At 46.6% G+C, this 25,815-nt stretch overlaps 1 protein-coding gene across 1 annotated transcript; it reads right to left on the reverse strand.

Annotated features, from left to right (window-relative positions):
* Nucleotides 1-25,661, reverse strand: Kcnj1 (potassium inwardly rectifying channel subfamily J member 1). Its single transcript, XM_050120040.1, has 3 exons — nucleotides 25,420-25,661; nucleotides 12,627-12,756; nucleotides 1-2,896 (listed from the first exon to the last, which is right to left on the reverse strand). Exon 3 carries the CDS (start codon nucleotides 2,873-2,875, stop codon nucleotides 1,757-1,759), a length of 1,119 nt encoding a protein of 372 aa, XP_049975997.1. The 5' UTR covers nucleotides 2,876-2,896; nucleotides 12,627-12,756; nucleotides 25,420-25,661; the 3' UTR covers nucleotides 1-1,756.
* Between the last annotated feature and the right edge of the window lie 154 nt (nucleotides 25,662-25,815).

Below are 25,815 nucleotides of genomic sequence, written 5' to 3' on the forward strand. Positions count from 1 at the left end.
TCACGCAGTTTCAGAAATTTATTAATCACATACTGAAAATATTCTGACTTTTGGACAGCTTCCAATTCCACATTCTTTTTCAAGGTGCATTCAGAATAACACAGGTAGGGAAGTGAACAAGCAGACATTCACATCGTTCGAAGTAAGTGCTCCTGCAAAACCTTTCCCTTTGGAAGACGTAGGGATGGCCCTCATGGGCAGAGGACCGGCAGCACCCTGACTGTGGGGACTGGCTCATTCCCTCCTTCTCCTCCTTCGTACCGAGAATTTCAGTTCAAGCACTAAACAGAGAAATGCAGAACTATCCATCCAGTGTTAGCATTGCACCCGCTTCCAAGCTGACTGCTTTCACAGTTGGTATCATCTTGTAAGAGCTAGGAATAAAAACTCTTTTAATAGACCTGTAGCCCCATAACCCATTAAATATTATAAGAAATACCACCACAGATCTCTCTCTGTGTGTATGTGTGTGTGTGTGTAGATTAGTAGATCAGAAGTTGGCATAAGATATCTTCCTCATTCTCCACCTTATTTTTTTGAATTGTATGTGTATGGTGTTTTGCTTGCATGTGTGTCTGTACACCTGGTGTCTATGGAAGTCAGAAAAGAATCAGATGCCCGAAAACTGGATTTATAGACGATTGTGAAGCACCATGTTGGTGCCAGAAATCAAACCTGGATTCTCTGGAAGAGCAACCACAGTATTTTTCACCACCTTCTCTCCAGCCCCTTCAAATTCTTTTTTTAAGCAGTCTCACTGAAACTGGACCTCACCCATTAGCTGGCCAGCAAGCCTCAGGCATCCTCCTACATCGGCTAGGGTTACTGCTACTAAGTCAGGCCTTCTGTGTGCTTGCCGGAGGTCCAAACCCAGATCCTCATGCTTGCACAGCAAGCTCTTTACAAACTGAGCCTTCTCTCCAGTCTCATCAGGAGCACTTTCAATCAGACACTCTCCTTTGCAGGAGGTTGTTCATTTAGCGTCTAGAGAATGGACGTGGCCTCTGTTTCATGGACCATGGGAGATCATTCAGGCCAAATTCTAGATGGACCACAGCATCTGGGTAAGCCACAAAGCTTGCCAGGGACTTTTTGCTCCTCTTTGCCTTGGGCTCAGAGAGGTGCAGAGTCACTGGATGATACTTTACGCCTTCGGAAACACGTGACCCAGACTCAGATGAAGGCTTCAAACACAGGCACTTGAGAAGGTTAGTCATTAGTCTTAGAAGCCTTAGTCATTCTTTGTATGACTGTCTCTTATTGTCAGTGATTGGTTGACTCACTTCCCCCAACTCAGGGGACAGATTTTCCGTTGATAAAAGTCTATTTTAAGATGAAAGTGGCATCTTTCTCATCCATAGAATCAAGTGGGAAATATGGCTAGTTCTCGAAGCTATAGAGAGCTCCTAACATCTTCCAGGAGTCTTCTACAAGAATCCGCATTGTCTGTCCGTGCGACCTTGGGTGACTTTGTTCCCATCAACACTGGATGAGCACACTCAGTCATAGGAAAGACGCCAAATGAGTTCCTACGGCTTCCATATGCCAGCTTAAGTCACATTTGTCCATCAAGTGCTCTCTACTGCAGCTTTTAGAGCTATGAGTCTTGGAGTCATAGCCATGGGGCTCAGGGGTGACCACGCTGGTAGACCTGGCAGTTTCTCACCCTGCTTTCACACCCCCAACTGCTGGTCGCTCCAGAACACAGCCAGCCCCTAGGTTCACAGAAGGTTTTCTGCAGGTGAAAAAGCCACCGCTACATCTGGGTGTCATCTGTCTCGTCAACTTCAGACAGGACAAAGTTAGGGTTGTCGTAGCCCCTCTTCATCCTGGCTCTGGCGTCTTTCTCGTTGTAAAGGCACATGGCACAGTGGGGGGTTTCCACCTCCACCGTCTTACCAAAGTTATGGAAGTCCACTCGGTACTTCCCTTCCTTGGTCTTGGATACTATGGGGACAAAGCGGTAGCCCCAGAGCACTTCCTCTGGCACGTAGGATGTGCGGACCTGGCAGGTTGCGCTGGTGGATTCCACTGTACCATCTAAAAAGACGACTAATTCAAAGTCCTGCTGGGGAAGCGTTTCTGCCGCCATGTGGAAGAAAGGACTGTGGTGGTCAATGACGTGGTAGATTGTCAGCGGGGAGATGAAGAACAAGTTCTCGTTGCCGGTATCGACAATAAAGTTGATATTGGTCTGATCCAAAATAATGGTCTCTCCTTCAGGAGTGATGGTGGTCTTCAGGAGCTTGCCATATATGTGACCGCCAATCAGAAGGCTCTTCCTAAGGTTAGCCACTCGGATGAGGAGGCAGAGCTTCCCACCACGCTTGCTGATCACCGCAGTCTTGCTGAAGGTGATGGTCTTCGCACGTTTTTTGGGTCTAGAGATCTTGGCTAAGATGGCGCCGCACATGAAAGAATTGATGATCACTCCGAGAATGGACTGGAAGATGAGCAGGAAAATGGCAGTGGCACACTGCTCCGTCACAAACCTGAATCCATAGCCTATGGTCACCTGAGTCTCCAGCGAAAACAGAAAGGCTGCGGTCATACCGTTAACGTTCTCCACACAAGGAGTGCGATTGTCGGGTGGGTAGAACTCTGGGAGGTCCTTGTGAACATAGGCTACCACATACCACAGGAGACCGAAAAGGAACCAACTCCCCAGGAAGGCTGTGATGAACACGGTCATTTTGTACCTCCATTTGAGGTCAAGCACGGTTGTCCAGATGTCCACAAAGAATATAAACCTTGACTGCACGTCTACATTGCCAAACTCTATGTTACACCTTCCGTCCTTGGAGACCAGCCTTGCTCGTTGCCGTGAACGCCCGAAGATGTGAGTGACAAACCATTTCCGAAGATGTTTGAACATCCTCTCTGTCAGGGCCCTGATCTGAAAACACATCAAAGGGAGCAGGTAAGATCACAGTTGGAGCAGCGGTGATGTGGGTGACTCACATACACACTCAGCCACCTCTGAGAAGAGCATTCAAATCATCAGGCTGGTTACTCATTTGCACACACCAACTACTTTGTTCTGGGTGCCAGCGTAAATCTTACATGGCTGCTACGTTACATAAGTGGAGAAGACACCAAGTGGAGAGTTACTAATAGCTAAAATGTTCAGGCATTTGCTGACCTCAGGGATTTAAAAATGGGGTCACTGGCGGGGCGATGGCAGCACACGTATTTAATTCTAGAACTTGGGAGGTAGAGGCAGGCAGATCTCTGTGAGTTCAAGGCTAGCCTGAACTACAAAGCAAGTTCCAGAACAACTAGGACTGTTACACAGAAAAACCCTGACTCAAAAAAAGAGGTGACCCATTCTAATCTGCACTTTTGCTTATTGGATATTATGCAAATCATCTCCTCTGCGTTAAAATGTAACCTATTGCTATATAATAATTTTTGTGAAATCATAAGGCTAGGGCACTATTTGTATTTTTGTGATATATGAAATAATTAACTGAAAAAAAGGGAAATTCATCAATAGATCCACTAAATTGTCTTGTCTGCTCTACCAATACATCAAGAGACATCCTGAGCCATTTTAGTTCCTTTGTTTATTAAATGAAGTCTTAGAATACCTCTAAGACTGGAAAATACTAGATGACTTCGCCCAAGTCATACCCTCACCCATGCCCACCAACTCAGTGCCAGTCATATTTCGGCTCACTTATCAAATACTCTAGCCTGAAGCTGTGCTCCCCTAGAACACTTGAAGACAGGACTCCTTAGCAGAGCTCACAGCCGAGCAGGTGATCTCGCAGCCTCTGTCTGAGGACGCACATGCCTGTCCTTGCTTTCTCACGTGTTCTGCCAAGACTTTCAACAAAAATAGAATGAGATTGGCCATTGGTATTCCACACTCCCCTCAGCTGGACTCCACGCTGATGAACACTGACTTCACCTGACTTCACATATGTTCTGTGAAGGTAGAACCATGTTTAACTCATTCCTAGATCTCACCTGCTAGTTCAGACTGAGTGTTTACCACTCTCTCCATCAGCGTGAGTGGAGTGATACAAGAACTGGATGGGGCACTTCAGTGTGTGTGAGAGAGAAAGAAAGAAAGAAAGAAAGAAAGAAAGAAAGAAAGAAAGAAAGGAAGGAAGGAAGGAAGGAAGGAAGGAAGGAAGGAAGGAAGGAAGGAAGGAAGGAAGAAAGAAAGGAAGAAAGAGGGGGAATGGGGGAAGGACATAGGAAGGGAAGGAGGGAAGGAAGGAGAGGGAGAGAGAAAAAAAGAGAAAAAGAGAGAGAGGTTTCCAGCAAAACAGTGTTGGGGCTTTCCCCTAAACAGTCAACAGCAGTAAAACTCAAGGGTCTTAAGCCTAGAATACCTCTTCCTCTTCCCCCACCCCAAAAAAATCAAGGTGTGCCCATTGTGGTTAACACAGTCTTTGTGGTATTTTTTTATTAAATGCAAAGATATTTTTAAAAATAGATCTCAAAATCCCCCTTGAAAAATGTGTTTGCTCGTAAGAACTAGGAAGCGAAACCAGCTCGGTGACACATTTTAAACAAAAGCAATATTCCTCAGTGTCTTGTTCCTGGCCTTAACTCAGGTGAAAAGAAAAGGGGCTGGACCAAGCAGAAGCAGTGAGAAGCAGTGCACAGACATAGCAGAGGGTTGGAATGAAAAGGCCAGGCTCCAAAAATAAGAACATGAAATAGACACCAAGAGAGTTGCATAAGCTCTTCACACCCAGAGAGCTCTGTCCATCCCTCACAGACCTCAAGTCCCCAAAAGTCACAGGAGAGGATGGCCCCAGGCAGGGCACACACAGGGCAAAGGCTACTTCCCTGGTTCCTTCCTCCTATTGCTCAAGCACCTAGGTGTAGCCTGGTCCACACTTTCAAGTGGCAGATGCTCCTGCTGGGGTTCCTGGAAGCTCACACTTCCTTACAGGTTGGCTCCCACCAGTTCTAAGACCGGCATTACCCACGGAACCCACACACCCTTCGCCACACGTTACAATTCAAGATGACTTCTCAAACACCAAACTCCAAGTTTTTCATTCCCTCCACCATTCTCCAATCTTTCTAAAATTTGTTTCACTTTGAAGGTGAAGAATATTTCTGTAAAGTGAAGTCACATCCCCAATTAAGTTTGGGTTTTCCACGACTGTGCCAGCAAAATATGACATTCACTTCCTGGCCTTCCAAGCGGTAGAACAGGAGCAGCCAGCAGCCCACAGAGCTTTCCCCAGGCTGTCCGCACTTACCAGCACTCTGGACACATTCCGTTCTGCAGCCTCCATCGTGGGAAAAGCAAGCAAGTGGTGTTATTGGGAATTGTCTGTAGGAAGACTGACTTCTTTTAGAGCCAGACAAATGAACCATACGCTTCTGAATGATGCTTTACTTGGATTAGTTTTCAGCAGCTAACAAGTGGAGTCATGTGGTTTAAACTAACACAAATGATTGTACTCAGACCAAGCCTGGAGTTGGGTATATATAGATATATTTTTTTCAAGCCTCACATGGCTTGAATACCGTCATGCTAAGACATGACAAACCACCAGCTGAGGTCCTGGGCAGCTAATGTGGATTGGATCCCAGCATGGCCCCCCTCTCTTTTGCCACGGTCTATAGCCCTCTTGCCGTTCTCCTAAGTCGTGCCAAATAACTTTTGGCTAGAAACAATTAGTTATCATCAATCTCCCAGTCAATTTTCTGAAACATAATGAATACTAACCTTTCCGAGTGGTCAGAGATACAGGTGGATGGAGAGACATAGATGGGGACATGTTTGCAAGACAAGAGTAAGCTCATACCAGGAAGGAACAAGATACCACATTAATCTCCCAGTACAATAGCCACTGTTATGTAAGACACTGAGATACTATTGTGGGGTTTCATCTGGGAAAACTGGGCTTTACTGGAGGCGCGCTTTACACGTACTGGATTAGCATATGGTGTTGATCTGTTTGATGAAAGAGTAAGGAGAACTAAGAAAGCAAGTAAATCCATCCACTCACCAAACCCATCAGCCACACGGCGGATCTGCTGTCATTCAGATCCCACGCTGCCAGGACCGTGTCATTTAATCTAACCACAGACAGAGCCAATGTGCATTTATGAATGACTGGGCAATTAGAGATTATCGCCAGGGTCTTAGGTTATATAATGTGTCCCAACTTTTCGGTTCCTTTCTATTGAAATCAGTAAATCTTAATAGCAAGCAAAGGGCTGCACATTAGCTAATGTTTACCCACGTATCCTTGGTGGCTGGAAAAACAAGTGGGTTGCATTATTGCCACTTGCTCTTTATGTCCCAGCCTTCTTGTTCCGTAAATAGGACATTTGCAGAAAGCGAGACTTTCCCAGACACTTGCTGCTCATTGGCTGTCTGCGTAGTCCTTAGGATCTGAAAGATAAACAGAACTCTTCCTGTTCTCAAGGGGCTCACAGTCAGATGAGAAGGTGAGCTGACTATGTCGGAACTCAGTGTGGTTTATGTAACCCCGTAAGTACAACTTTTCTATAAGATTTCCTATTAACTATGGATCTATCCTCTGAGGTTGTGTTTTGAGCAACTGCAAATGCCTTTCTGTATATATTAAACATATTCATCTATCATTAGTCCATAGGGATATGCTGACACTACTGTGTGTACCAGTCACTGTGTTAGACAATCATGGCTGATTGTCCTTGTCAACATGCATCTCCCAGGGGGCCCAAGGGAGAGGAACAGATGAGTGCAAACAGACCTAGAGGACTGTCGCTATGATAGGAAACAGCAGGTACCCTCCAGGGAGCGGCTATTGAGAACAGAAGCCAAGCCCTAAAGATGTGGTCTAGTCACAGGTAGCAAGGGCTTCATAAAGAGTTTCTGAGTTATGATAAATAAACAGGTGGATGTGTTTGTAAATGGTAAGAACTGACGGTTTCCCTTACTGCTCAGTAGCCATCACCTCCCCCACCCAGAAGAGCTACTTTGCAAGAAGTCCTGTAACAATGTAATAGTGAGACGTGTAACTGTGGCCACCCTGCATTTAACTGTGTGTGTTTGTGTGTGTGTGTCCCAGGCAAGAGCAGCAGAAGAAAAACAAGTGCATTGAAAGAAGAAAGAAGACCCAAAATAACACACAGGAGGGAGTGCTAATGGAAGCTGGTGCAGCCTGGGGCTGCAAAGTCAGGCAGGGCCAAACCACTCAGAACTGCCACAGACCCACAGGATAAGCTGGATCTGAAATTAACGCCCATCCTATCAGAGCTACAGAGACAATTCGTACTTGTAAGTCAGCCTGAGACACCTCTGCATAAAGGTCCTTAAAAGCAAAGGTATCTTCCTCCAGAGTCGGCTTGTTGCTCTAAAAACACACGCTTCATTTGCATGCAGATTTACTCCAGCAAAGCTAGCTCTTCCTGCTAATAAGAACTGACATGCAGAGGTTGTTTTGGGGGCTTCTGTCCAAGAATACTTCATGTTGGAGAGGGGGTTTCTCAGGTCACTTATCACTCTGACCTTCCCCCTGCCCTGGCGGCTCAGTGACCACTGTATATAAGAGATGGGGGTCAATGCTTGCATCCCAAGTTCAAATTACAGGGGCTGTTGTGCCTTTCAACTCAACTCTTTATGGATCCTATGCAAACTCAGCTAACATTAGGATATTTCTGGAGTCAATTGTTAGAGTAGGAAATGTGGACCAGGTGGTCTAAAATCAGGTGCATATGATTATCTCTAGTCCCTTGGTAATTCTGATACAAAAGAACTTCACGTTTCTCCAGAATTGGTCTGCCTCAGACCAAGAATCAGTTGAAGTCAACAAACATCTCTGGGTCATCCACAGTCATGCATTCCTGGGACTCTGGGCGTCCTCTCTGCTGCCTTAATAGACTTGGGCACATGCCCTGCTCATTGACCACCTAAGTACCTGCTGCCATGATAGGAGCAAAGAAGGAATGGCCCTTACTTTGCAACCACTCCCGGAGAAGTCACTTAGTAATTATCATGCACCAAACTAAAATGGTACCCATGGGCTGTGTGGAGATGACCACTTGAGCCCATCTTTGCTGAAAAGTCAAAAAAAATGCAATTGCTTCTGTAGAGGGCTTCCTCTTTTCTGTGGAAATCATCTCAGGATGGCTGAGAACAGCCTCCCTGTTGGATCTAAAACTCTGCAGAGCCCTTGGAGCCTCAAATCTCCTGACTTTCTGGGCTGCCTCTCATCTGTCTGGGACCCACAAAATGGCAGACCTTTGGTTGGGCATGTCAGAACTTGCCTCTAATGTCCTTGGCATAACTGAGCATCTGGTTCATTTCAGGTAGAACTCAGAGTGGTCAGTTGGACTCAGTTCTTCCCAACCTTACATCCTAGGTATATGCCCCCATGCCTTTGCCAGGCTGGGTAATGCATGGGAAAATACGTCACTGTTGGGGAGAAAGTGTGCCTCATGACTTCTCCCACAGGAAATCAGAGTAGCCTATCGGGGGTGTGAATGCAACATTGGCCTTTGAGGGTCCTTCTCTCCTTCCAGAAGGAAGCTCGAGAACAAGCTAGAGGGACCACATAGTCTGGGGCACCTCACAGGCACACGGTGCTGAGGGTATATCTGGGACTCCTAGTTGCAGCCCCATTATCTGAATGAGTTAGTGTGTTTTGCATGGGAAGTTATAGGAAGATAGGAGACATGGGCCAAGAGTGTTCCCAGAACAGGAAACGACCAGAAGCAGCTTGACGTAGTAGAAGTGTTCTAACTTGTGTCCACAGGCCTGAACTTGAACTCCAGCTGTGCCCTTTAGTGACCAGGTGAGCTGAGCAAGTCACCCTGCTTTCCTGAACTATCTCCTCATCTGTGAGATAACTCGAATGCTATCCCACCAAATATCGGATAGCAGAATATACAATGTCCCGAGAGCATATGACAGACAGGGGCAATATTTATTGATGGTTCCCAAACTGAAACCAGCACAGCAGTTTAGCCAAATGTCACCAGCTCTTACCACCATGGACTACCACATAGTCAACCTGTAACTGCACCAGAGGAGAAAAGGCTCCTTAAAGGGGAGGAAAATATTCTGGCCATACGTGACATCTATGATTGATGCTGGTTTCAGAAAACCTGCTTCCTGATAGGAGTGGGCAGCCTAGGAAAAGCAAAGATGATTCATGAAGGATTGATCAATAAAAAAGGCAGAGCCTTTTCTTAGAAAGGCCTCGTACCTAGGCACAATGCGGTTGCCATACCAACTAGCATGTGACCAGCATCACTGCTATTTACACTTGTTCCCTGAAAGGGCAGTCTCTTCCCTGATGCCCACAATCAGGTTTTGGTGGGCAGACAGTGTCACAGACATCATTGACAAACACTCTCTGTTCACCCTTTGAGTGCTTGCTTTGCAACCATGAGGACCTGAGTTCAAATCCCCAGCACCCATGTAAAAATGCCAGGCGAGTAACTTAACAACCCGAAGGTTTTAGGGGTGGAGACTGGCAGATCTGTGACCTGGAGCTCAGTGACGAAACTCTGAGCTAATGGTGAAAACTGACACTACGGGTTCCTTGCTTGCAGAAGTCACGTGAGCATGCACCACTCTGCATAGGATTGCTCTGCTATGAAGACATGGAGACTCATGGAAGCTACTAAATAATATGCGGAAGGCCACTGCAATGATTTAAAGTCTGCGCGTTCAGGTTTTAGATGCTGTCTGGCTGACTTGTGGACTCACTGTGCATCCTGAGAGGATCACCAAAGATCTCTGCTTCAGGCCCCAGTGCGAGCTTCGGGAACTCTATTGTTCCTTTGGATGAGCCAGGCTGCGAACAGCCAAAGCCGCACTCAGGGAAGGTGTCCGTGAAGTAGTACCAGTCTTGGTGGCAGCACGTGTTGGCTATGGTAGATGGCCGTGGTGTGGATGCTGGGAACTTCTGTGTGGCTTCCCGGCAGATTTCCTAGTGCAACTGTGTCTTATGGTCCTTTGGAAATGGTGGCACGCACTGCCTTGCAAAGGAGGACTCTTGGTCTCAGCTTTGTCCAGAGTTTTTAAGAGGAGCACTTCCCCGGGGTCTATGAAGATGGCAACAGAGGACAGACCTCCACCCCAGGGGATTAGGGGTCATGAGAAACTGGCAAGGACTTGGTGGAAGCTCCCAGGATTCTGCCTGAAATTTTCTTAGCAATCTCCCCCTCTAGGCCCAGGAGTGCTACGCCTTAAGGAGGAAAAGCTCTGCTTTATTACCTGAGTAGACTGAGCCTGAGTTGACAGGGGAAGAAAGTTAAAAATGAAGACTCTTGTCCCCAAAATGGATGAAGATAATGACCTCCAACACCTCCTCCAGTCTTAAAAAGTGAGACTAAGGGCAGAGTGACAAAAAGAAGGGCCCCAGGAGGCTCCTTTAGCCAGCTGATCACTCCAGGAGACACTATTGCAAGCTGTGTGTACAGCACCCCCTGGAGCACAAGAGAGGCACTGCTTACGGACATCGTGGGGGCCCCGAGCACACACACAACCTGCATCCATCAGTTGCATTTGGATCTCATAACCGTTCTGAGAGCCTGAGAACTGAGGCCCAGAGATGTTATGCAACTCGCTCAAAGTCACAAAGTAGAAAAGCAAGCATAAAGCTTAGAAGATCTTTGTTTTTAAGCTCTATGACATACTCAGAACAGCTGTAAATACCTACAGTAGGCAAACATGATTTCAACACCTGCTCACTGTGTGCGGGAATGGCAGCTTGGCGCACGTTTCTCTGCTTTGTGTGAGGAATAACTCAGATGGTGTGAGCTACTAAGAGGTGAAGAAGGGAGGTCTGATTAGAGGGAAGAGAATGAGGCTTTGGGTCAAGGAAGAGTCTATGCAAAGGCACCACGAGGGGACTAGAAGGGTCTGAGGGTCACTGGTGTCACTAGATGTGCCCTTCAAAGTCCTGGACAGCTCAGAAATGGTCAAAATGCCGGTGGAACGAAGAGGTAACTGTGGATGCAGGTAAAGACTTGACACCATCAACTTCTCTGCTTCATCGGGCAGTGGTGGCACACATCTTAAATCCTCGCACTCGGAAGGGAGAGTTTAAGGCCAGCCTGGTCTATAAGAAAGAGTTCCAGGACAGGCAGGGCTACACAGATAAACTCTTGTCTCTGAAAAAGAAGGAAGGGAGGGAGGGAGGGAGGGAGGGAGGGAGGGAGGAAGAGAAAGAAAACTCTGCTTCCTTCCTTCTACAGGTTATATGGCTTGAGCCAGTATGGGCAATGGCCTGCCGCTGGAGGAACAATGCCCTCCACTTGGAGATGCCACAGATGTCTACAGGCTGTCTGCACCTTCTTCAGGTAACAGTTCATTCTGATAGTGAGGAAGAGACCTAGGACTGCCCCACACAAGGCCACTGTCTGGACAGATAGGACAGCTTCCTTCAGAATTCTGGGTACAATCCTAGGCAGTTAGGGTAGGCCAGACTCTTCCACACTGAGAGAGTCAGAAGGACCCGCTCTGCCTCTCATGAAATTAACTTTGACTCAAGTTTTCAGACTTGGTCTCCGTCCAGGCCTTTCTGAGAGTACTTGCCCTAACAGTAAATTCTGATTCCTAATAAATTTAGGATTGGAAATTAAATTAACACAACGATCCAGAGGCTTTCCTGGTCTAATGGCCTCTGATTCTTACTTCTATTAAGCAGAGAACATCTCCACTGGAGGTGTCTGGGCATATAATCTTCCAGGGAAACCAGTGTATCTTCTCAGCAGGCAGCCTGGGGCAGAGACTGTGAAGCAGTCATATTACACGCACAGGAGGATATTAGATATTTAAAGGAATTCTAGAGTGGATTATTTTATAAAGTGAGGAACAATTTTTTGCAAATCAAATAATCACCGAGCACTCATGTATCTCGTAACAGTGTGTGTTTGGGTGGAGGCAGCGAGGCTGGAAAAGGGACACATCGGTAATGACACGATTCTTAAATTTCACATGTCAAGCCACCCACCTCAAATGGCAGAGCAATTTCATGAAAGAATTTAAATGTTTATAAAACTCCTATTTATTATGTGCTCGCAAACCCTGTTATTAGCCTGACCCTTCTAACTCTCTGTGGTTTGGGTTGCTATTCCATCAGCTCACTCCTTTCAGCCCAGAAATAAATGAATTCCATATGAATGAGAGCCCCAAACGCTGTCTGCAACAAGACTGGAAGCTCTGCTTTAGAGAAAAGATAGAGAATTTCCAGCCTTGACGTTAGTTACTGAGAAGGATAACGGTCCACTGAAACCTGGGGAGGAAGAACATGGAAACCTATGTTTCCATAGGCCCTGCATCCACAGGCAATGGCTGTCTCAGCTCAGCTTGATACACAGATAAAGCTGGGAGCCTTCAGTGTCAGCCTTTGTGTTTGGAGAGGAATGTAGAATGCCTTCTGCTCCCATAGTCTAACTAACGTTGTGTATTTTCCTGTTCCAGTCCCATCAAATCACCAGGGTAGAATGTGACAAGTGGGTTTGAGGATTTCAATCAAAAGGTAGTCATTGATTTGCTTATACTGCGTGCTGCATAACCATGTAGTGGGTCGGCTTCCTCAGCTATAAAGGGGACATTTAGATGTACCTTACAGACAGACAGACAGACAGACAGACAGACAGGAGCTTCAACAGCCCTGGGGATAGCGAAGAATGGAGCCTAAACTTACCTTACAAAGTCCTGCCACTCCTGAAGGAAGAGAAGGGATGGGAGGAACAGCCCCAGGGACACCATTGTCTGTGCAGCCTTTCACTCTGGGCTCCTGTGACCCGTGTCAAGCACGCACTGCATGGTACTTCCTGAAGGGTAAAGAGAAGGACACAGCTTGAGGTAGCCCATGGAATAGCTGGGGACCAGTCTTCCTGTAGCTTCTACTGCTGTGCCCCAGGGGACCTTCAAAGATCAATTATTACCTGTTTGGGCTTGAGCTCTGCCAAGCCATCAGAGTAACATTAATGGGGAGGCACGCCATCTACCCTTCCACATCAAGGTGCTTTCTGGGAAAGCCCTGGGGCCACAAGGAAGCAGAGCCGGTAGTCTCTGTGACCCTGTAGTTTCCATGCCGCCCAGCCACCTTCTGCGCATGCCCGGTTCCCATCTTCAGGGCTCTACTTTTGGGTCTTAGGAATGGCCTCCTCCTTGCTACGGGCAGAACCCATGCAGAGTGTGGTTCTTTTAGAATGACATCACAGAGTCTTCCCACCCCATTCCCTCCAGAACTACAAAATATTTTCATTCATCCTTGTATGTATAAACATGACCTACTCTCGTGTCCGTCATTGAAACGAGAAAGGCAAGCACAGAGGACATCTTTCCAGGATTCATGGCCAAACCATGCCTGGCAGACAGCCCACTGCAGCCCCAGCTCCCGAGAGCCCAGTGGAGCCTGGTCTGACGCACATTCACGCATGCCTTTCCTCCCTCTCCGGGTACAGCGACCTGGAAAGGGTGGAGGAAACTCCATTTCCTTTCCTCCTATTTGTCCTTGCCCCTCTATCCTGATCAGAAGGAATGGAGAGAAGCTCCTGGGATTCAGACCTCACTAGGCTGCCGATTGGTGCAAGGTGGCTTTGTTATAAGACGGATGAAATGAAATCCACCCCTGTCCGGCACAAACACTTGCCCCCAGATGTTTATAGCGGCTTTATTCATTAGGGCTTACAGGAGGAAGCAGCCCTACGTGGTTTTCACTGGTCCGGGAATAAGAAGTGGCATGCCTATAGAATGGAAAATTGTTCATCCCTAAGGAGGAATGGCGGTCTGATGGAAGCCACAGCATGAGGGAATGCTCTACAGCAGACTTACACTACGGTGGCCAGATAGTCTACGACCCTTCGCCAGACATGTTTGGGATAGGCAGACCTATACAGAAAGAAAAGTAGAGAAGTGGCTGCCCAGTTGCTGGGATGACTGCCAATTGTTCTCTAGAAGAAAAGGAAATGGTTTTGATATTGACTGTGGTGATAGTTGCATAGCTTTGTAAATACGTTATTTTAAAAAAATTACTGAAGAACGCTTCTGATGGCGGGATTGTATAATGGGAGTTATATCCCGCTAAAGCTGAACATGCACACTAAAGTACCTGCGACATAGTAGGAATGCAACAAACTTCCTCCCACCCTCACCCAGCTTCCGCTCCTTCAGACACCTGATGGAAGCTCAGGTGACCCTGACTCACCACCGCCACGGCCACCCATTGGTTACCTGATCCTGGAGCCCAGAAAGCATTGTTCTGGACATCCATCCTTTCTATGCTTCCTGGGTATAGAAACATCTGCTTTCTTATCTGAGTTCAAGAACAGCCTAGTTTACAGAGTGGGTTCTAGGACAGCCACAACTTCTTAAACTTCTCCCAACCATAAGGAGCAGGGGGAGTCAGGTGCAATGGAGAAAGTGAAGTCCTGGGTCCCCATAAGGCTACACTGGATGGATTATGATCTAAAACTTCAGCTCCAGGGTGCAACTCCCCAACACCTCCAGGGCTGTTAGTTGGGGCTTCTGCACTCATGAGTATTCCAGGAAAGGCTCATGGGACCCTAAACAGCCCATAGTAGGTGGAAAGATGGTCTCAGGCTCTTGGTCTGGTCACACCACATGTAGGCTTCCCACAAGAGTGCTTGCCCGACATTGCTGTGAACATCATCATCTCTGGCTCTTGTCCTTTGTCTCCCTGCTTTGTCATTTAGCACTTCTACTATTTCTAGCATTTAATTCTTTGCTCACAGCTCTTGTATTCTGGAGTCAGCATCATGGAAGCTAGTCTCTCCAAAGGGTCAACACCAACTCAAAGACAATCCCAGAGTCCACAGGACCACTTAAAACCTTTTCTTGAGATTGGAGAGATGGCTCAGCAGTTAAAAGCCTGACTGCTATTCCAGAGGACCGGTTTTGATCTCCAACACCCACGTGGAGGCTCAAAACCAATTGTAATTCTGGTTCCAGGGGATTTATCACCTTCTTCTGGTCTCCAAGAAACACTCATACACATAAAATAATAATTTTTACAAAATTAAAAAAATGAGAACAGATCTGAAGTGCCCCATAGTTCCACCCCTCCCCTGCTGCCCACCCCACCCCACAGGACCCCAGCAGAGAAAAGGACTAGCGAATGGGACCTTGCTGCTCCAGAGGGTGACAGCTGGTAGAAAGATGGCATGGAGTCCAGACTCGGGATCCAGTCAGAGGGTGACAGAAACAGTCCTATAGAGTTTGGTCCCTAGGACAAAAGAAGGGCTGATGTCCCTGCTTGCATCCTGAGGCATGTCCTGCTCGCGAGTCAGCAGTAATTCACTGGACTCCAGTCTGTGTTCAGTAGTCGAACTTTAAAAAGGGAATCCTTCAATAGGGTGCAGCGGCACAGGCCTTTAACCCCAGCACCCAGGAAGCAGAGGCAGGTGGATCTCTGTGAGTTCAAGGACAGCCTGGTCTACATAGTGAATTCTAGGACAGCCACAACTTCATAAAGAGACCCAGTCTCAAAATCAAAACAAACAAAACAAAACAAAAACGAATCCTCACTTGGATTAACACAAATCACAATGACCTGGTTGATGATACCTGGCCAAACCTAGGTTCCCCAGTTACAGGGGTGTGTGATGGTTTGGGGAAGAAACTTAAAGACAGCCTATGGCAATCTGAGCCCTAATTGCCTTGAGAAAAAGTAGCCCAGTCCACCTGCTGAGCAAGTGCAGGCTCCCTTTGGCCTCTGGCCTTGAAACAGGTGACTATGTTCAAGTCTGGCTTGAATTCAAGCTCAGCTGTTCTCTGGGGCATGACCAAGTGCCTGCCTGGAGGTTTCCAGGGCTCATTTCTCCCATCTAACCCATGAGGGAAGGGATGGGAGCACAATTACTAAGCTGTTGTACATCCTCTCTCTCCTGCTCGCCCCTCTCTCCAGCCTGCACCAATGTTTCATGATTCCTCCTTCGGCAGCATCAGACTAAACCCCGACATGTCCCATCTTGTTAAGGCTCCCCTGAGAGGGAAGAAGACCTCTAGGAATTGTGAGCAGATTGAGAGCTGTGTTCAGCTGGAACTAAATTCCTGGGTCTCTGGTTCCTGGAGGTTATGAGGCCCAAGCTGCGATCAGCGTTAAGACTGGGGTAGTGCCCACTGTCTACAAATACTTCTCGAATGAGTAGCAGTCAGTGAAAGCCAGGGGACTGGGAAGCCCTGTGTGCAAGGTCCCTCATGCTGTCACTGCTTCATACCCAACACCCCCTGCGGCCTCAGTGGCCTCTCTAACAGAGCGACCTGGGGAAAGAAGCTCTTCTAGCTGCTAACTGGCTACCCCACAAATATCTAGGACAGTATGAAAAGCATACATTTTGAATTCAGAAAACGCTGAGGAGGCCATGGCAGGGAGGAGAATCAGTTCTCCCAGACACACTGGAGGCACTTTTCAGCATCTTCATTTTCTTCAGCTATGCTTACACGTGACGACTTGCAATGTGGCATGTCATGTGTGGTCCAGGCATTTCACACGAGTTGAGGTCATACTTGAGCATCTGTTTCCATGGCCAAAGACCTGCTCATTTTTGACATTTACAAAATGATTTATCTTATCAAGGGTTTAAAAGTTTTTTTTTTTAAAAAAAAAAAAAAAAAAAAACAAAGACACACCTTTAATGCAAATCTCTGTGAGTTCAAGGCCAGCTGGTCTCCAGAGCAAGTTCCAGGACAGCCAAGGCTACAAAGCCAGTAGTAGGACCCTCTGCAAAAGCTTGAAGAGACCAAAGAACATGGAGGTGGAATAAAGAGATCAAAAAGATCTAAGCAGTTTGGAGATGATGAGGTAGCCATGTTACAGGGACAAGCCAGAGCAATGGGACCGACCAAGCAGAAGGACCAAGGAGGAAAAGGAGGAGCAGAGAAACAAAAATGAAGAGCCCCAGAATGAAACATGGGGACAGCAGTGAAATGAGTCAGAGATACGCCATCACATTTTATTGGCAACTAATTTCTGTTAGTATGGTAAATTCTTCTAGCCAAAGGTAGGGTGTGTTGGGTGAGTGATTCATGAATGAATAAAAATATGGGAAGGAGATATAAATTCCAGAGTGGTTTGAATATGAGAAAAAATTGGATGCCTTAAACTGGCTGGAAAATCTCAAATGTTCCATGAACGTCTCTTGAATCTGGTTTAGCCTCAAAATAGTTTAGGGACAAATCCGAAGAATGACATTTATAGGCCTTCATCTCAGGCATTCTTCATGCTAAAACAATTACAACCGCTCATGACATTGTTAGCTGTTGTTGCCTCTACCATCTCCTAGGTAGACAGGAGCAGGGGTCACCAGAGACCACAAAGGCCAAGTAAATGAATGGCATTCACATTATCAGGAAATCGGAAGCTAGCCTGCCTTGGTCATGATTTCATTGTTGGGTGAAACTCGCTAAAATGCATCCTTCCCCAGGTCCGGCACACCTTAAAGCTGGCAGTACATTCTCGGCAGGTGCCCCTTCCCATGTGACTGAAGTGCTGTGGCAGGACTGGGGTTGAAGACTTGGTGCCTCCTTGGCATGGCGTGACCATGGAAGAGAGGAGCAGGCAGTTGAATGAGTTCCTACGTGGTACCGGAAACTAGACTTTGCAGGAGTTACTCATGCAGACCTCACAGTGATGCCCTGATATACTCAACTCTGTTTTACAAGGGAGGGAACTGAGGCTTAGTGAGTGACTGCCACTGTTTGGGGCACTGGGACTGAACCTAGGCCTTGCACCATGCTAAACCCTACTAAGCTCCAAGCTGTGTGCTGTCCACCCCACTCCCACCCATCCAAGAGAGGTTAAATAGCGCCTGTGAGGCAAAGCTGGATGGAAAATGAGAACCCAACCTGGTGTCCAAATCCAAACCCCCTCAGTATTTGATCAATAAAGCAAATGAATTTTAACATCTACGCAGAGACAAATATGCAGTCGGAACATCAATGCACAGAAAACAAAATAAACATAGTGATGGGAAATGTGAGAACGGCTAAGGTATGCATGGTAACTAGAAGGGGCTTCGAGGAGACCAGTAAGTTTGCATGGCATTTGTCTGTGTATATTTTCTCCAGGAGAGGAGTCAGTGCACAGCTCATAACTGTCTGTAACTCCAGTTTCAAAAGATCTAACACCCTCACCCAGACATACATGTAGTCCAAACATCAATGCACATAATGACAATGAGCCAGGCGTAGTGGCCCATGCCTTTAGTCTTAGCACTTGGGAGGCAGAAGCAGATAGATCTTTGTGAGTTCAAAGCCAGCCTGGTCTACATGGAGAGTTCCAGGAGAGCCAGGACTACATAAAGATATTCTGCCTCATGAAAAAGTATGCGGACAATGTAGTTTTCCATCCCCTTGTGTCTCTCTTGTAGTAGTCTCATATTCTCAGCTAGGGGAGACACTGGAACTGCTGTGGGCTCTGTGGGGTATCTGGAATCTGTTGAATACCATCTGCCCACTTCAACCAGTCTGGTTTTTTTTTTCTCAAAATCAGTTAAAGATCATCTTATAATATTTGCATCTTTTAATAAAGCTCATAATTTTGTGAGAGGTGTCAACAATTTTCTATATGTTTTCATTTGAGAAACTCTCCAGGTCCTCTTTGATTAGAGATCTGGAACAAGAATGACTGTTGGGCTCTAAGGTGTTCAGATTCCTCCAGCAGCTCCTGGGAAGGGGATAGATTCAGGCAGGATGAGTTAACATATCATTAAATGTTTCTAGATATGGGGCACCTGGACTTCAGTGCTGGGTGTGACCAGATTATCAAAGGTTTTAATAATCTTGGTTTAATAGAATCCTCCAAGGATGGGGCAGTTGTCTATTGATTGGGCCCATCTTATTTAAGGACACCTACGATTTCTAGATCACTTTTACAATTTGGGCGTAAATTTGCATCATTTCGTAAAATAAAGCTTGTACAAATGTAGCTTAGAATATTTGCGAGTCATTTTCAAGAGTGGCCCAGTTGTAAAATCACTTTAGGGTCAGTGCTACCTTATTCTGGCTTTGTTTTCAACCCACCAAGCTTGTTGTTTGGCCATGTGGGCCCACATATTTTTCTTCCTTACGGTTGTGGTCAATTCTGTTTTAATTATAAAGAATCCATCTGAGAGGTGACTGGATAGGAATTGAAGAGGAGTTTGCATCAAAGAAAGCAAAATCAGCAAACTATGGGGGACTGTCAGTCCTCCTGACCAACAAGGTCAGGACCCACACGTTGCCTGGAAACTGCAGTAGTATGTACTGCTAATTCAGGAGTTATCTTGGCAAGAACCAAAGTCTAAAATCTTGTTGGAAGTTCAGGCGGCACACTCCACCCAAATCCAAAATGCCTTCAGTCAGAGAAGACAAGAACCCACAGGTCACCCTGATGAGCAAGGATCAAACTTGGACTTTTTGTGCCTATCAAAAACAAAAGGTATGACTTCCTCTCTCTGGTATGGCTCTAATTTCCTTTTTATAAATATCTGGAATTATCTAGAAGAAATCCAAAAGGAGGCCTATATTTTGGTCCAGTGTATCACAGAAAAACTTTTAAGTTCCCTTTAGAACCCAGTAAAATATATTAGGTAATGTTCAGTACAAATGTTTCAAAACCAAAAGATCCCATCGTGGAGGTCTGGTATTATGCTACAGAAAACACACTGACTTTATCAGCTGAAAATAGAAACAGCCAGAACATATTGAACAGGTACAGCCTTGACTGTCCTTTTTGGTAAAAAGACACCTGAGTGTCTAACTAGTCCATGCAATCTTAGCACAGAGATAGCAGGAGACGAGGTATAGTTGGAGCAAGAACTAATGATCCAGGGTCTGTCAGATTGTAGGAGAGTCAGAAAGAGTCTGTGGCCAGGCACAGAAGTCCAGGCATAGAAGGAAGCTGTAGACAGGAAGAGTTCCGTGGTCTCTACCCAAGAGAGAAGAGTCCAGGCCTTACCACAATAAGACAAGGAAAATCCAGTGTAATCGGGTAGAAATGCCAAGAGATGTCCCAGGGTCTCACTCTGCTCCATTTGCCTCCCCACCCTTACATTTTTCTTCAGATGGATTTGAAAGAGTCCCAAGTGCAGGGTGTAGAACACAGACTTTATTTCAGGCAGTGATGGAGAAAACAGAGTTTAACCAAGTAAAGTATTCCCAGGGGAGAGAGTGGGCCATGATTGAAGGGGCTTCCGGTCAGATTTACATTAGAAAGTAGCCGGGGCAACTTCCTGTGGGGGTGGGCTTTTCTAAGTGATTGACAGGAAAGGGACAAAAGCGGGTAATGCTTTGAGGAAAGATTGGAACGTCACAACTGAGCCCTAGGTAGAGGTTAGAGCCCAGATTCCATTCCTTGAACCAGCAGTTGGTTCTGTTGTTGGCTTCAACAAAACCTTGAGGCTCCAATTTTTCATATGGTAGTTAAATCTTTAGGGGATAATTGTGATACTTCTATTTCTAAGGTTACCCGGGAAACGGGGATGGGTCCATCCTCAGTGTCTTCCAAGTCTGTGAATATCTAGTAGCTACCTAGCGTTGGCAGCCCTCATGCCGGACCCTCTCTGTGTTTCCAATGAGATAGAAAGTCTTGCAGAGTAGAACTGTCTTCACCCTTTGTGCAGGCCAGCACGGCTTCCTGGGGGGTCTTCTAGCATGATCCTGTGACCTGTACCTTATCTCTAACCGCAAGTCAAACTCCATACTCCATGCATAACTATCGGTACCTCAACCCCCTAATAACATCAAAATAAAAGGTTGACTGTGCCTATAAGCATGAGGCCAGACCCTCTAATCTCCCTGAATATCTCATCATTGACTCCATGGGTCCAAATTCTATTCACATTTTTTCCATGAGACACTAATAGCAGCCACTCACGTTTGCCAAGTTCACTCTTCAAGGACAAATGACTGTTCTGGAAAGAGCCAGAAAGCTCCTAAGAATTTAATCATGGGCAACGAACCAGAAGACTTCCCTTAAGGGCAGTCACCTAAGAGAGCTTTGCTTGCCCTAATTCTGCAAAAACCACCATATTAACCTGTTGATTTCAAATAGTGTTCAGTGCATATTTAAATCGTCTCCCTGGGGACACGGAGGCATACTGATAAACACTGGTAAACACAATTCCTGAACCCGAGCCAAAAACACACAGTGTTTGAAAGACATATTTGGAAAATTCTAAGTGGAAGGTACTGGCCTGTATCTAAGAGAATCGAATATGCATCTTCCGTCTGAAGCAAAGGTGGTCCCATGAATCTAAGTAATGTGCAGGGTCTGCAAGCATCCCACTTGTAGAACACAGGACAGGGCAGACAAACAGGCGTTGGTGGACTCCATTTCTTCCTGGGGCAATGAAGAAGGTAATATGCTCTTTTGAGTGAAGAACTTATTGATCTAACGGTTTGCTGGGAAAATTCAGACTCTCTTTCTTGAAGCCTGAGCAAGTCACCACCATCCTGCAGACCTTAGTGTCTCTTCTTTGATGCAACCAATAAGCTGGGCTCAGAGATTTAAGGCGGTGTTTGGGGGTGGTTTGCGACAGGATGAAGCTATAGCCCTTCCAGGAGTTCGGGACAATTAAGTCAGGCACAGCATTTTGGGGTTGTCAGTATTTCTGAGGCTGCCTGTCACTTGCATCATCTTTGGGTTCTTGCTGCTGTTTCTAAGATTTATTTTGTTTTTAATTACTTGTGACTGCATGTATGTGTGTCTGTCTGGGTACAGGTCTGTCTACATGAGTCCAGGTGCCTCTAGAGGCCAGAGGCAGCGAAATTCCTTTAGGACTGGAGTTAGATGCAGTTGTGAGCCAACCAAACTCATAATCTCTACAAAAGAGGTAAATGTCCTTACCACTGAGGTAACTGGACAATTACCACAGTGAAGATGGCTCAGGCTCTTCAAGGCTGGAGCCTGGAATGTGTGCCAGGACTCCTGTGACTTCAGTCAACTTTCGAGTACTGTTGACTTTTCCAAGACTCTCACACATGGATTGTTTCCTCTACTTTCTTTTCCTTTGAAGACTTTTCTTGTTCATAGTCGGCTTTGTTTTTCCAGTGTCCACACCCTACTTTTCCATTTTCAAAGTACATTGCCCAGAAAGCCACCCTTCCAAAGCAGAGCTAACATTCATGAATCATACGTGCTCCAGGAGAAAGAGTAGGCCAGGGGTGGGAGTGGGCTGGAGGAGATGCTCCTTCTTTTGCTTATGGTTTTTGCCTGTATCCCCACAATCTGCCTTTTCTCCACCCAGCAGGTGGGGATGAGCTTATTTGAAAAGACAGATCGAGGTCTTGATGCGAGGCTTGAGGAAAAGTGGGAAAGGACTATCGACCTTCCTTTGAACGCCCGGGTTTGCCCTATCCTTGGACATTACATAAGCCAAGCTGGAATAGCTTTGGGTTGACGTTGGAACCTTACGGGTCAGTTTAGGTCTAGGGACCAAAATCCTAAGGTAGCTGGCTTCACAGTGGCTTTCCTAAAGTAGGTCAGGACTTAGAGCCAAGAACACTGAATTTCCAAACATTCTGTACCCTGAGACCTTACCAGGCATTTCAAAGCCTATAACCCCACCTGAAAAGGGAAGGGAGAAGTAATGAATGGGGGTCCTGGGGTCTCATGGAACCCAGATATGAATCCCAGCTCTGCATACACCAGGGTTTTGCCCAGTGCTTCCCAACAGGGGACGTTGAAGGATGTCATGGGTCTCAGATCTTGATCTCTGTGGCTCCAAAGGTCAGTGAGGACTTAAGGTAGCAGGCTCAACAGCTCCATACACAGGAAACCTTACAAACACCACCATGCCCCATGAAGCCAAACAGGAGAAACTCTGGAAACTTTGGCTCAACCTCATTTTAACTCACCCCTGAGGGGGCCCAAGCAGCTGCAGCATTCTTGCGAGAAATGATCCCCTGGACTGCTAGCTTGGGGCTGACTCAGACAAGGGAGGGTAAACATTGTAACAAAGAGCCTCAAGCATTCAACAGCAGCTCTGTGACTTCAGGCTTTATCAACCTTACATTGTCACATGAAGTCATTCCTATGTCCTGCAGGGCCACTGAGGAGTTAGTACTCGGAAACCAAGCTGACTCTAGCTCCAACAGAATGCTTCACTTAAAGCCCAAGCACCCAACGGTAAAGAAATTCTGTTGCACCTTTTCCCCAGACAACCTTGCGTTCCAGTGCAGTAGAATAGATGAGAGGCTCCTACAAAGCAGGAACACGGCCCAACATGCGCCATGCTCCAGCTCTCTGAAGCTGCGACCCAGACGGAGATACAAAGAGTAAGGAAAAAGCTCATTGCCTTTCAAAGCCTACTCACTCCTCAGCTGAGCTTTGGGGACCTTGCCAGATCTTAGGCTTTACTTCATTCTTCTATATTTCCTGCTAGAATCAATCAGCCGCTAGATCTTAAGGAGTCTGTCTCTTAGTGACCTCCTACCTGGGTTCCCAGTCCACCTTGTACCAAAAACCCTCCTTTCTACTACTAGACTCTTGGCATTCCACGGCTTTGTAGATACACTGAGCTCCTCATCACCTCCTGCGAGGCCCTGTCCCATGCACCCTGTGACTCTCCTTGTCTTACATTGCCCATTCACTCTCAGCCCCAATGCTGCAACACTAGCTTAATGCCCCCTGCACGTGCTATGCCTATATCCTTATTCCTTATTCTCGAATGTTCCTTCTCTTGCCCCCATCAGGCACCATCCTATCTAGCTAAGGTTTTTAGGATCGTGTTATTTTGAAGTCTTCTCTTGATAGTGTAGAGTGTACTGCACTTGCCCTCAGCTGTGGTTCCAAGACTGCCCTGCTGTGCAGAAGCCTCAGACCATCCCTGTGTTTCTACTGCAGACATCACACATGTAACCTAGACTGCAAGGGGCAGGTCTCTACAGCATGTGTCCGGCCATGCAGTGTTGTCCCAAGACCTAGCACAATTCCCAAAACAGTCGAAATTTTCCTATTATACGCTTATGGAAACACATGAATATTTAAGATATCAGGCATAATATTAATATTTGTACAAGAATGGAAAAAAAGATGTGTCATCGAAAGTCTGTTTGACGAAAGAGGAAGGAAAATCAAATGTGGGTTAAGTGAGAATCAAAGTTCTGGAACATACAGTCCTCCCAGAGAAAGTTCTGTAAGAAAAGTTGGGAGGGGGCATCTGTCCATAGATACCCCAGGGCAGAGAAAGGCAAAACAGGTGAGTCACAGCTGGATCTTTGGGACCTCACATAAATCTGTAACCTAGTATGGAAAAACACCTGGCAGAGAAAGGGAAAGAGACATGCATGGGGGATTCTGACTCTCAGGTCCCCAGAGCAGAGCATGTGTGGGCATCAGAAGCATCTTATGTCACGATTGCTTTTAAGACTTCGTCCACGCAAACCAAAAGCCACCCCCAGCACAAAGGTGCAAGGCTCCATTGTGAGCCATCTGTGCTCTCTGCATCTTTACAAGTTCTGTCTTCAGCCTGGGAGGGCTTGGTCCCTTCCTCCTGCAGAGGAAATCCAACTCCAGGAGTTGAGTGTCAAAGAAAAGAAAATGGGGAAAAGAACTTCAAATGGCTGATGTTTTCCCAATAATCCTATCCCATTGTGACTTAAGAGCATATTCACACAAAAGAACGCATAGGATAAAGCAAACTCAGAAAAGAGCCGATGAGAAACCCTAGAACCTCAGTACTGGGCCCCTCCTTCAGGACAGGGGTGTCTGAGGAACCCTTGTCTGCTGTTGCTTTCCCTCGACACTGTGCTCTGCTCTAAGAGTTGTAGGCTGCCCTTCTCCTAAATGAGGATGACAAAAAAGCCACCTTCTTTTGAGTCCTTATGAACAGAATCCAAAGAGACAGATATTTGGAGAAGGAGCCCCGTGCCTGTCGGAGTATAGAGAACCACTTGGTTCCCAGTGCTACACCCAGAGCATCCGTCAGAGCAATGCTTAGGGAGCTGAACAAATAAGGAGAGATCTAAACGTCTGCACTTGAACGGTACCAAATTCCACAAGGTGCTGTGTAGGAAAATGAAGCGAAGGCACTTGCCTGAAACAAAATGTCACAGTAACCTGCCTTCTCCACCTTAGACCTCACCTGCACCTTTCTCCTCTGCCTTCAGGACAGAGAAGGTCAGAAGGGAGTTCTCCTATAATCACTGTGTCCCCGAAAGGATACCCCCAGATGCAGGAGAACTATACCCATCTCTGCTGCCAAGAGAAGAGGCTGTGCTCAAGAGTGATGCAATCAGATTCAGCCGTCTAGCCTCAGAGCTGCGAAGTGGCCAAGGGAAGGTAGAACGTGTAATCTGGCTGCTAATCCATCAGTAAGCAGCAGATGAAAGACGAAGACAAGTGATTTAAAACCACACCTTGATCCCCTGGGTATGGCGGGGCAAATCTGGCTGGATTACCAGTAGGAGGAAAGAGGGTACATTTTCATGAGAATTAACTATGTTTTTTTTTTTTCTACAAACAGACAATGAGAAGGTTCTCATCTTACCTCATGGATCGCAGGGGTAAATATGGAGACAAACACTCATTTTCTTGGTCCCCAAGGAAGCAGCCAGGTGGCTGATGTGAGCCAGTCCACCTTGGAGTGGAGAGTTTGGATGTCCCAGCTGAAGGCACTCAGCGCCTTGGGTTTTTATGTCTGTGGGTCAGCTTAGACCGGCTCCTGACTCATCTATATGCACAGCTCTCAAAGAACACGGTTTACTTTATAACCGGATCCAACAAGGGGAGGCGTGGCGTTAAATGCGTGATAAACACCAAAGGTGTCGAGCTGCCAAGATAATTAAGAGAGCCTGGATTTTGGAGCCAGGGCTGGGAACAGAAGGGAGGCCTTCTTGGGTGACAGTGTCCATGTCACATGAGTGCATACACAAGGGGAAAGATG

The sequence above is a fragment of the Alexandromys fortis genome, unplaced genomic scaffold (assembly GCF_014885135.2).
Source record: "Alexandromys fortis isolate MF-2015 unplaced genomic scaffold, M_Fortis_MF-2015_v1.1 scaffold_168, whole genome shotgun sequence".
Lineage (NCBI taxonomy): Eukaryota > Metazoa > Chordata > Mammalia > Rodentia > Cricetidae > Alexandromys > Alexandromys fortis.